This window comes from Dioscorea cayenensis, chromosome 10 (assembly GCF_009730915.1).
Source record: "Dioscorea cayenensis subsp. rotundata cultivar TDr96_F1 chromosome 10, TDr96_F1_v2_PseudoChromosome.rev07_lg8_w22 25.fasta, whole genome shotgun sequence".
NCBI classification, from domain to species: Eukaryota; Viridiplantae; Streptophyta; class Magnoliopsida; order Dioscoreales; family Dioscoreaceae; genus Dioscorea; species Dioscorea cayenensis.
Genome location: NC_052480.1, coordinates 8,952,083 through 8,964,546, shown reverse-complemented (window position 1 = coordinate 8,964,546; position 12,464 = coordinate 8,952,083). Strand labels below are relative to the sequence as shown.

Genomic DNA, 12,464 nt, shown 5'->3' with positions numbered 1-12,464 from the left:
TTTTGTGGTCGGGTCCGGATATTGAGCAGTCATCTTGCAGGCTTGTGTGTTGGAAAAACCTTTGTAGGCCTCGTGCGCAGGGTGGGTGGGGGATTTTGGACCTGAATGTTTTCAACCAAGCGCTGCTTGGGAAGTGGTGGTGGCAATTCTTAATGGAAAATAGTTGGGGGGTGCTGAGGTTATTCAATTCAACTATAATTTGTCTCGGCGGGATTTATTTCCTAGATGCCCGGGTCGTATCTCTTTTTTTCTGGAAAGGGGTGATCTCTTGTTTGCCGGCCCTACGGTGTTGCTTGCATCGTGGAATCTAGTGAGGGGCTTCCTTCCTTCCGGTGGAAGCTAACGGGCAATGAGACATTTACTGTTAAATCCTTCTACAACTTTATGCAGGATGGTGGCCTCCGATGCCCGGTAGCAAAGTTCTTCTGGCGTGGCGGATGCCCTAGGAAGATTATTCTACTTAATTGGATGGTGTGGAAGAACAAAGTGCTGACGTTGGCAAATCTGGAGATGCATCGGTGTAATAGATTGCCTACGGCCACGTGCGTGCTCTGTCACTTAGAGATCGAGACTATGGATCATCTGTTCCTTCACTGCCCTTTCGTCCGACCTATCTGGACTTATTTTACTATTTTGTTACATATCCCGGATCCCTCGGAGGAGATGTCCAGTATTTGGGGTTCGTGGCGTCTTAGTGTGCCCGTTAAGGGAGATGTGCGATTTAGTGGTGAAAGCTATTGTGTGGAACGTTTGGCTTATTAGAAATGATTCTATTTTTAATGCCAATGTGTTATCAGGCTATGTTGTGATCTTGAAGATTGATCGTATGCTTTTACATTGGTTCTCTGCAGTTTTTCTTAGTGGGCAGTTGAAGCTGGAGGACTCCATGTCGAGCGTCCGTCGCAGCTTGGAGTTTTTAGGACCCCGTGCCAGGGAGACTCTTGTGTCTTTGGCTTCGGAGGAGGTGCACGTACTGATCGAGGAGTAGGGGTCTTTTGTTGTCTGGTTTTGAGGTGGCTGCGTCCCCTCTCTTTATGTTCTTCTGCTTTTGTGGTTTCGTGTCTGGTCTTGTGGAGATCTGATCACTTTCTTGTGGTTTGTTTGGTCTTTTTGTCGGTCTCTGTCCGTCTTTGGGTAGGAGGTTTGTATATGTTTCTCTTTTAATTGATATGTGGTTTATCCATTTTTTTTATAAAAAAAAAGGGTATGTAATTAATTATCTACAAATTGGAGATACAATACACAAACATTTAGATTAAGAAGACAAGCAACTTAAGCAATTGTTTGACAACATATAAACATTCTTTAAAAAAAAAACCATTATTAAGTATAGACATCAACATGATCTCATTGCATAAATTAATGAAACGAAAAACAGTCCTTGATTATATTCCCATTTCCCATAGAATATTCAAATATCTCAACAAAACTTCGTTTTTTCTCATTTTTAAATAAAAAGGGAATATTGCATTTGTGGAGATTAATGTGTATATATTCGCCGAATAATTTGATAAATTAATATTTAATAAGCTTTTTAAAAGATGCTGCACATTTAAGGACAAGTAATACCACTAAAGTCAAATAAAGTAATGTTTTCATAAAAATTGGCATTTTCGTACAAATTTTTAGCAATAATATTTTCATAAGGAAAAAATTATGGAACCATAAATTTGTAAGAGACAATCAACCATAAAAACAACACTATACAAGAATATAAGACATATTTAGATACATGCATGCTAATAGAAAAAGACCACCACTTTATAATGATATTTATTTAATTAAGTAATTGTGATTATATACATTAACCATACTTATATATATATATATATAATATTGCACATATATTTTGATAAACTTTGTCCTTCCAAGCATGTTGCTGAAAAATTGAGATTCTTTTGCATATATTCTCTCCTCATTCCAATTAAGTATTACCCATGATGATTAACAAATAAGTGTATTATATTTTAATATTTTATGTAAGTATTTAACATTTTATATATAACTATATAAGTTATATATGTTTAATAATTTTTTGCATCTTGGTTATCTATAGCCATTTATATCAAAAATTTATTATTATTGTATTTTATAAATAACAAAGTTTTTTTTAGAGTGCATGAAAATAAAAAGTTTATTAGTGTTTATTTATAATCTTGGGGTGTTCTTCCCAATATATATATATATATGATTAAAGACACTGAATTTGACCAGGCCAGTTATAATAGATGTACGAGCAGCTAGTTCTTATGGAGTTTGATTTCTACCAACAAGAAGAATGCTCAATCGTCACCTACTCTTACTCTTAGAAACCGGAAAGTTGAATTCTTATCTCACCATAATGAGGGGGACATGAAATAGTACTGGACCAAGAGGTCTTTGGCTTCCCCCATATATATATATATATATATATGTAAATATTTGATTAAGTAAATCTAATGACACTAAATTATTTTTATTCATTTTGGGGAAAAAAATAAGGGCATCTTGTTATGCAATATATAAATTCATTTTTTTTTTACTATAATGAAATCTATAACATATGGCTAAAATATGATTTTTCACACATTCATATTACCAATTTTACAATTCATACACAAACAGTTTTTTCAAAAAATAAAATTTAATCCCAACACAATGATTTTAATTTCTATAATTAAAATTCTTTTATTTATGATATGTCACGTGGATTTCATACATAGATTTATTTAACATTAATAAATAAAAAAACCAGTGGGTGCATAACTTGGTCGATTCAAATCAAATACATCTTCTTACACATTTATATTACCAATTATTTTTGTTATTATTATTATTATTATTATTATTATTATTATTATTATTATTCCAAACAAACTACAAGGCAAGCTCTATATATATTACGGGTGTAAACATACACATAGGTTAAAAATTAATTGTCCAATTTATGCATTTTTAGTCCGAAACACTCTCAATTAGAAATAAGATGTTTGGGTTGTGAATCTGCACTCACAATCAGCAATCCATTATTTTTTATAAAGATTTAAATTCAAGACTTTTTGATTGTATTATTCTTATTTTCCCCTTAACTAATAGTTTTTTTCCAATTATTTTATTTTGTAAGAATAAATAAATAATACCAAAAATTAATTAATTTTTTAATTCAAAAATAATTTCCATTATAACGTAATATATATATATATATATATGAGATTTATTTAATATAAAATGAAAAGAGAACGCGTATATGGATGGATATGGATGACCCGGTCGGGTCCAAAGATCCGACGGCTCGCCCACCCAATCGGGAACCCACCAACACTGGAATCTACGTGTCTACACCAGTTCCCGGATAAAACTCCACCTCTATCTTCTACTTTTATTCATTTAATTTAATAAAAATCAATAAATAAGTGTATTCCAGATAATTCTGTCAAAAAAATAATAATAATGAGAAAAACAATAAATATTAAATAACTAATATTTAATTTTATTTATTTAAATATAATTTATGGAAGAGCAGCAGAAAGAGACAAGAGTTGTACAAAGAGAAGCACGAAAAATAAATAAATTAAAAAGGGAAAAATAAGGGGGAGAAAATAAGGGTGGAATCTGGTGCTCGATCGGGTCAAGAAAAAGCCGCGAGCTTTGAAACCCTTGTTTTCTCTCATTCTCTCTCGTTGGAGATCTATTGGCATTGAATCCTTGAGGAAAATTGGGGGAATTGGGGATTGGGATCTGGAGTTAGGGTTGCTGGTGATCGATAGAGGAGAAAAGAAGAAGAGGAGGGACGGATTCCTCAAAGAGAAACGAGGGATTGGGGTGCCTGGTTGGCCTGGAGTGCCTGCTGGACATCATCAGGGCCCTGAGGATGGGGTCCTGCTTGTCAGCCGACGGTGGAAGGGCTGGCCCTTCGCCGGTGACTACCCCAACGGGGAAGCGGCAGCGAAAGGGGTCGCGGAAGCGGGCTGGGTCGCGGAACTCGTCTTTTGATGCTAAGCTGGAGCAGCTGCATCGGCTTCCTGGAAGGATGTATTCTAATGGCTCTAGTGGGATCGCGTCCTTGTTTACTCAGCAAGGCAGGAAGGGGACTAATCAGGACGCCATGATTGTTTGGGAGGTTTGATCTTCTTTTTTTTGTTCCTTATTATTGTTTTGATTTTTAGTGTTTAAAGTCGATTTCTTTGAATTATGTTTTTGTTGGATTTTGATCCTTGAGAGTCTAATTTAATTTTTTTTTTTCAGAACAAATTGGAAATTGGATGATTTTGATGGATTTCCTTTCCTTAGCTTGGAATCTAGTTCTTTGGCTGTTTTTTGGTTTGCTGCCTAAATGTATTATTATCAGTTTTTTTTTTGGCGGTGATCAAATTTCAATTATTGTATCAGGTCTCGAAATTACTAATTTTTTTTTCTTTTGGCTATTTTGATGAATTTCGTATGCTCTTGCTTTGTTGATTATGAGATCTCTTGTTTACTGGTTCAGTTAAGTAATGTGTGTGCTATCTTTCCTTTTGATTCAAATAACTGAAATTTCTTCCTCAATTAGGACTTTACTCCCCTGTTTCTTCCTAGATTTGTGATCCACTGGTTTTTGGTTTTATTCCATTTATATACAAGTTTTTCTCTAGAGTGATGGTTTCCTCCTTTATAAATTGCTTTTTTTAAAAAAATAATCACTTTGAGTATTTTCTTAAGCGAAAATATCAATAAATTTGCTTCAATTTCTGACACTGATAATATGATGGGTTTCATCCTCAACTCCCTATTATTTTGAAAGCGACAAAATTCTTTTACTTTTTGGTTTGTAAGGATCATACAAGTTTTGACCTCGTTATTCGCAGTTGTTCGACAATTTGTTGATCTTGTCGTATATGTTCAAAAGTCAAAACTTTGCTTAAAATCAGTAGTCGATTGATTTTGTTATTGGGAAATGTGCCCAGAGATGTTATCCTAATCTATGTTCTCATTCCTTGACTTGCTTTTTCTATTTTATTTTCAGAATTTTGGTTCAAGGAGTGACACTGTATTCTGTGGAGTTTTTGATGGCCATGGACCATATGGCCATATCGTTGCAAGAAATGTTAGAGATTTTCTCCCTCTTAAACTGAGTGCTCATTGGGAAGTGCATATGGGCAATGAAGAATACAGAGACAGCAGTATGAGTAACGCTGGAAGCATGAATTCAGATGAAATTGCATCAGTAATTCTGGAAGAGGAGCTCACTGGTTCTGTTGATCTTGAAGAAAAAGAGAGGCATCCGGAGATTTTTACGACATTGAAAGCGTCCTTTCTGAAGGCTTTTAAGATTATGGATAAAGAATTAAAACTTCACTCAAATATTGATTGCTTTTGCAGTGGGACAACAGCAGTCACATTGGTTAAGCAGGTAAGCAAATGGCTTACAATCTCCTTATTCATCACTTCATGTGGTTGAAATTGAGACTTGTATGATATTTTATTGTGGCTTCTAGTTTTTTTCTTTGTAAATATCTGAAAATAATGAAATGAAATTGAAGTTAATGATTTTGACATGTTGATGTTGCCTATTCCTCTAGGGTCAGGATCTTGTGATCGGGAATGTTGGGGATTCAAGGGCTGTCCTAGGTACTAGGGATCACAATGATTGCCTGCTTGCTGTTCAGTTGACTGTGGATCTTAAGCCAAACCTTCCAAGTACGTTTTTCTCTCTCTCTCTCTCTCATCAGTCTTAATACTCTCCTTTGTAAACTTTGCCTTTGAAAGGTTGTTGATTTATTTGTTTTATAACACTTGTTCTAGACATGTCACTTGTGCTCCTCTTAATTTGCTTCCCATATTTCACTTTTTCTTTGGTTCTCTCGTTTGGTCTCAAATAAGCCAAAATAGGAACGGCATGGTGATTTGTGGATACAGGGATTGAATCTGGAACATGTGCAGATAAGAAATAATTTATGTCTTCTTATAGGTTCTTTATTTTAAGGTTTGAATATGTAATCACCAGTAATTTTTTGATGCATTCATGGAACCTGATGTTATTCAGGATTTTAGTCTCTTTTATATCTGTGATGAACATGAACATGTGACTCATATAAGTTAGCTTCAGTAAAATACCTAGTGGATGATGGGAAGTCAAATGGTATGATTTTCACGGGCAAGCTATGCTAAACTTGAGGCACAAGCTAACATGATGAGAGCTAGGTGAGGTAGTAATGGTGATATGGAAGGTGTAACCCTTATCATGTATGGGGGAGCAATATCAAAATCTTTCATGGATAGAAAACCTTACTTGTTGTGTAAAATTTGGTAGTTTGTACTACTGAGTTGTTCACATGATCGCATTAGTGGAATTTCAATTATCATTTCTGGTTGCCCTTCATAGAGTGGGTACCATCAATGTTTCTGTGCTGTGATTCTCAGCCCTTCAGTTAACTGCATCATTTACTGGGCTAATAATGTTGATAAAAAGAGACAGGTATCTGATGTTTGAGTTGATTTTGACATATCATGTTGCGAATACAGATTATTGCATGCCAGACACTGTTTATCTTTACTGGTTTTAATATCACTCTTTCCAATTGATTTTGTGTGGATTATGTACTTTCTACACTGAGATATCGAATGCTTCATAAGGGAGGAATTGCCCTAGTGATTTGTTATTGATCTTTAATATTGGAAAGTCATGAAAACATACTGCTCAGAATTGAATATGTTACTGTGCAGGGGAAGCAGAAAGAATCAAAAGGTGCAAGGGGCGAGTGTTTGCTCTTCGGGATGAACCCGAAGTGGCTCGAGTCTGGCTGCCACACAATGACTCCCCAGGCTTGGCAATGGCGCGGGCATTTGGAGATTTTTGTCTTAAGGATTTCGGTTTGATCTCCGTCCCTGAGATCTCATATCGACGCCTTACTGAAAGAGATGAATTTATCGTGTTAGCAACTGATGGGGTAAGGAGCATGGGTTAATATGTCCTTCAGATTTTTAATTGATATTCTATGTCAAAGTGAACTACAAATTTAAGTTTTTCTTTAATTAACATTATGTTGATGTCTTCTCATTTGATCCTCACAGATATGGGATGTGCTATCCAACAAAGAGGTGGTAAACATTGTCGCCTCTGCCCCTACACGCTCGATTGCTGCTCATTCATTGGTTGAATCAGCAGTCAGAGCCTGGCGGTTCAAGTACCCAACATCCAAAATTGATGATTGTGCTGTTGTATGTCTCTTCCTGGATTCAGATACATCAATTAGTGCTTCTAATTGTAAAACTTCAGAACTAGGTGATGATCTGTTGGACATGACAGAAGTTATCAATGACAAAGAAGCGATGGTTGGTGCAGCTGGACTGGATCGGTCCAGTACTGTCCGGGACAACCCTGAGATACAGGCTGAGAGCCGGGTGACCAATTTGCAATTGAGGCGTCAAGCACGGCATGAAAACCCAAATGCACTAGAGGGAGACGAATGGTCTGCCTTGGAGGGTGTCTCTAGAGCGAATAGCCTGCTAACACTCCCAAGGGTTGTTGCAGGTGGGAAGCAGTCCCCACAAGGCAAGATCAAACAAATGAGCCCAAGTGATGCATGTTAAAATCTGTGTTGCCTAAAAGGTTGCCGTGGATGTCAACAGTTGTTTATCTCGATTGGATTTCTTAAAGGTGTAGCAGCTCCCGCCTCCCGGCTTTATTAGTGTGCCCGGGTGTGTCTCCTCCGACCGCCGCCTCCTTCCTCTTGTCTACATATCCATAATGAGTAGGATTTGAAGTTTTTGTTAAGTCCCAACTCCATCAGTAGTGTGATTGTGATAATCATTGTGTTCATAATAATTTTGCCATCAAGGGGATCAATGTCTTGAGTTTTTGGTTGTAATTCTTTAATCTCTTCATGATGTAATGTATTCGTATTATTCTGCATCAATTCAAAGAAGACTTGCTTTATTTAATTCAAGGATTGCCATTCTTTGTTTTTTCTGAACACTTACTGGTCCAAATTGACACTGTATTTTTAACAGCTGTTGTCAAAATGTACATTTGTTTGATTGTTATTTGCAGGAAATTTGCGCAATGATTGTGGACAATGAAGACGACGAAAACAGCAGAGCTGCGCTGAAAGTGTAATGCCTTCAAAATATGGGATTCACAAGTAACTTCATTGTCATTCTCAGATGAAGGAAGCATGAGAACATGACTTGTGCCTAATCTTTCCACAAATGAGATAACATTTTCTAGTACCTTTATCTTTGACAAAATGGCAAACATTGCTTCTATCAAGAATGATGGTGATGGTATTGGATATGTGAGAGTGGTATGGAAGTATTTAAATGAGTTGGAATTCCTTTAAGAAACAATTAGATGTTAAGACAACTCATATGTAATGAAATGGAAAGCAGAAAAAGGAATGATTCTAAAATGTAAGGTGTTCCATCTCTTATGAAACTCTAGATAACATCAATGAGAGCCCCAAATCTCTGGTTGGATTAGGTGTAAAGTTGAGGATATGAGTCTTATCTCATGCAGAAAGGAGTGTTTTTGGATAGGAATATCCAAATCTTTGACCAAAATTATATATATATATATGTATAGACATAATTTTTTTTTTCATATCTAAAATTATAAATATGTTCGTCCATTATCTGTCTAATGTGACAATTGATGTGATTAGACATGAAGAAAGAAAGCTGAAAGTTAATAAATTTATGTTATTCAAAGATTGAAATTATTATTTTTGTTTTATATCCACATTCTTATGTATCACTATGCTAAGATAACCAATATAAATCTAATAATCCAATCCATTGATTTATAAAATTTTTATTAAAAAATAATGAATTATACCTTTTCTATTTGATATGAGACTTTCTATCTCATCTTCATATGATTAATATATTATCAAATTAGTTCTATTATTTAAGTTTTTTTAATGTTCTTTTTCGAAAATCTTGGAAATATTTCTATGATTACACTTTGTGTACGACACTCAACATAAGATAGACAAACAAATAACAATAATTAAAAAAGTGAATTTGAATGAAATACATTGTCTTGTTATATATGTAATGATTTATGGGCATTTGTCTTCTTGTTTATGTCAACATTGATCTTAACCAAGAGTATTTTGGTTCTCCAAAACATCTTCATTAATCTTCCCTGCAATCAAGCTTTGTTTCACAATGATTAAATATTTCTTTTGATTGGTAAGAGAGCAGAAAGATAAGCTTAAAAATTTCTATGGGCAAAGGTCTATGTTTATGCTTAGATGATAAGATGGAGGATTTAGTGACAATGACTTATTTGATTTATTTATTCTAAAAGTTACAAGCGATTCCCTCTTGATTTTTTTTTTATATATTTTACTTTTGGAATATTTACTTTTAAAAATAAACTGGCATTTTAGTCCAAAAATCCTGTGTATCTTTAAAATTAAACTTCAAAAATAAAAATCTAAAAATAAATTAAAAAAAGTAGGCAAATATATAAATAAATAAATTAGTAACTTTTGTCTGCGTTTCTCAGTGATTGGGCTGGATTAGAGGTTGAGTGAGGATTTGAATCCATCATGTTCGTCAACATTTCTCAAAATAGATCCTCTATTATACGTATAGTACCCATATACTCCCTCCATTATTTTTCCCCACATGAGGTCTCTTTATTTTTCAGTTTTGGAAAAAATTAATCTTTATTCTTACGCTCGTCAAGTTCCATTAAATATCATTAAAAATATTAAAATATCATAGAAAAAATTAAAAAACCGATTAACAAATTAAAGGAGGAAGTGATGGCGCGCCATCACTGCCACCTCCGCTAATGTCCAACCACCGTCAATCAGCACCTCCAGCATCTCGTCACCCTTTGCTTAATGAAGTTTCAACTATAGGAGGATCTATGGTTTTTTTTTTTCACCCAACAATTGGTGGAAGCACCGTATCTTATATATAGCCTCAACCCTGAACAATGATAGGCGACTCAGGGGTCATAAAAGCAAGTTATGTACCTTTTGTTTATTTTATTTTATTTTTATTTATCAATTGGAGATTGTATTGTAATGTAAAATGAACTTATAAATTCAAATAAAGTTGTATTAATTTGCAATGTAAACTAAATTACGGATGGTTGAGCAAAATTGATGATTTTCACCTGACAATATATGTTGTGAAATTGATTTCAATGTATAAGTTCATACACAAATGTCAATTTATAAACCCAAATATGATTCAATTTACAATTTACAATTTCAAAGTATAATTTCATGCACAAATGTATACTTCCAATTGGTAACATGAATTTGATATACAGATGTATAATCCAAATGTGATGTAGTGTATAATTCATAATTTCAGTTCTATAATTTCCTACTTAGGAAATTGATTTCAATGTATAATTTGATAGGGAGATGTTAATTTATAAAACCAATGTGATTCAATATAATTTGACACATGAATTTGATGCATGTGCAAGCATAAATTTTAGAATTTTCACCTACACAGATGCATGAATTCATGCATCTGTCCCATTGAAAATTTGAAATATTGTTTCTCATAAATCTTTTGTTGGACAAAAAATTCATGAGCACAATAAAACTCATGAGTACAATAAAATTCATGAACACAATCACATTGTAAATGTCCTGTCCCTTGACTACAATAACTAGATTCCATTGGTACGATCTGTAGTGAAAAATTCATGGCCAATATCAACAACATCTAGTTCCATTAATGGTATGAATTATACAAAGGCAACAAACTACTTATAACTGTAATTTCATTGATAATGTGAAATATACAGAAAAAAAGCAACAAAAAATTACCAAAACTTTTGGGTTAAATCCTCAAAATAGTCCCTCTATTATGATCATTTGGCCTTTATAGTCCCTTTATTATGAAATTTGTCTTTTTGGTCCCTTTACTTTTTCTTGAATAAAAAATGTTGGTCCTGGCCCTAATTGTCATCATCATCACCGTCCACTTTTACTGACATGGTATCCACGGCTACTGGCATGACCAAATTTTATATTCAAAATTTCAATCAAATGTTTAAAATATTGTTAAAACTTGCCATGTCAATTCGGATTCAACTCCCCAAGATCCAAAATTTCTATCCCGACCTCCACTAACCTATTTTTTTTCCCAACTACCACCACCACCTTCTTCTCTGAAGTAGGCGAGCATCTCAAACTCAGCCATCCTTACCTCTACCTCTTGAGTACCCCGATCTCCACCACTTCTCCTCCCTTTTTCATCTTGAAGTACCCCGGGCATCAGCTTCGCCAAGTGGCACCTCCTTACTAACTTCCACAACCATGCTCGCAGCTTCGACTCTCCTCTCTCTTTCATTTCTGATCCCAACCTCGCATGCCTCTTTCTATGTTCAGTTTTTCTCTTTACTTAGGCATTATTGTCAATCCCATCCGCCCTGCAAGCTCGAATTCTACAATACCAGCGAGTATAATGATAAGGAGATGAAGAAGCAGCTGGTGGAGTGGATGGAAGCACGTGAGTATTGGAAGAGGAACAATGGGAGGGATCATGTGTTTATTTGCTAGGAACCTAATGTGTTGTCCAAGGTCATCGATCGGGTGGAGAATGAGGGTGCTCTTGCTCTCATATTTTGGGAGGTTGCGCTGTGATAAAGTTAATTAGAACAACAATGTCTATGGAATTTTTTTTTAGTGTTAGAACTGTATTATGTATTGTTAGTTCCACTTGTTTAGAGATCACTCAAACACTCAAGGAAATCTCACACAAACCAAACAAAAAAAGACACAAAATTGGTAACCCAGTTTGGCGTTCACTCACCCTACGTCTGGGGAGCCAAGCCCGGAGATAAATAATCCACTAAAAGAGGTGAAAATACATGAGTACAAACACTTTGTCACTTACACTCACACTCACAAATAAAGATTACTACCCTTTCTAGATTGTCTAATGCCCACACACTCTCTTACTCAAGTGTTACAACCAATCTCAGAGCAAGGTAACTTATATAGACGTCTCAACATCCCAAAAATAACCCATACCTCTTTTAGAATCTCCGCGGCTACTAACTTTAAAACTCTTCCAAAATTAGTTGTTGCAACTCCTATTGTAAATGAACTTGCAACATGGCCCTCACTGCTGACTTGACTGAGTTCTGCTTCCGTTACAGAGCGACCTCAAGACCCATCAACCTCCCGGTCATGCTTAGTCCAAGTCGATGTAGCCAGATCTCTTGATCCGGACTACCGGCAACTAGTCTACTTCTTCAGCTCCTCACCACATAGTTCTCTCGCAAGGGGTGCACAACTTTGTGCGTTTTTATCAAAATTTCCAAACTTGATCTTTAATTCACCCAAGTTTGCCCTTCAAATCTTCCTAAGAAAGATCTTCAATCAATCATGCCAATCATACCAACAATAGGCATGCTTTCAATCATACACCAAATAGTCTTCAATCACATTTTTTAAGGTTTTTCAAATCATACCTTTCAATAGCCTTCAATCATACCATTGATAGGTATTTCTTCAATTAAGCTC

The 12,464-nt window shown here is 35.1% G+C and overlaps 1 protein-coding gene across 1 annotated transcript; it reads left to right on the top strand.

The window, feature by feature from the left end:
• The first annotated feature begins 3,556 nt into the window (after window positions 1-3,556).
• LOC120270504 (probable protein phosphatase 2C 33) lies at window positions 3,557-7,899 on the top strand. The gene is made up of 5 exons (XM_039277539.1): window positions 3,557-4,099; window positions 4,982-5,368; window positions 5,538-5,655; window positions 6,682-6,905; window positions 7,030-7,899. Exons 1-5 carry the CDS (start codon window positions 3,851-3,853, stop codon window positions 7,546-7,548), a joined length of 1,497 nt encoding a protein of 498 aa, XP_039133473.1. The 5' UTR covers window positions 3,557-3,850; the 3' UTR covers window positions 7,549-7,899.
• Window positions 7,900-12,464: the final 4,565 nt, after the last annotated feature.

What these genes read in the sequence shown, in the direction of transcription:
- LOC120270504 (XM_039277539.1), top strand. Translation starts at nt 3,851, where the DNA reads ATGGGGTCCTGCTTGTCAGCCGACGGTGGAAGGGCTGGCCCTTCGCCG. An exon ending in ACGCCATGATTGTTTGGGAG is followed by an intron (nt 4,100 to 4,981) that starts GTTTGATCTTCT and finishes TTTTATTTTCAG; the next exon opens with AATTTTGGTTCAAGGAGTGA. An exon ending in CAGTCACATTGGTTAAGCAG is followed by an intron (nt 5,369 to 5,537) that starts GTAAGCAAATGG and finishes CTATTCCTCTAG; the next exon opens with GGTCAGGATCTTGTGATCGG.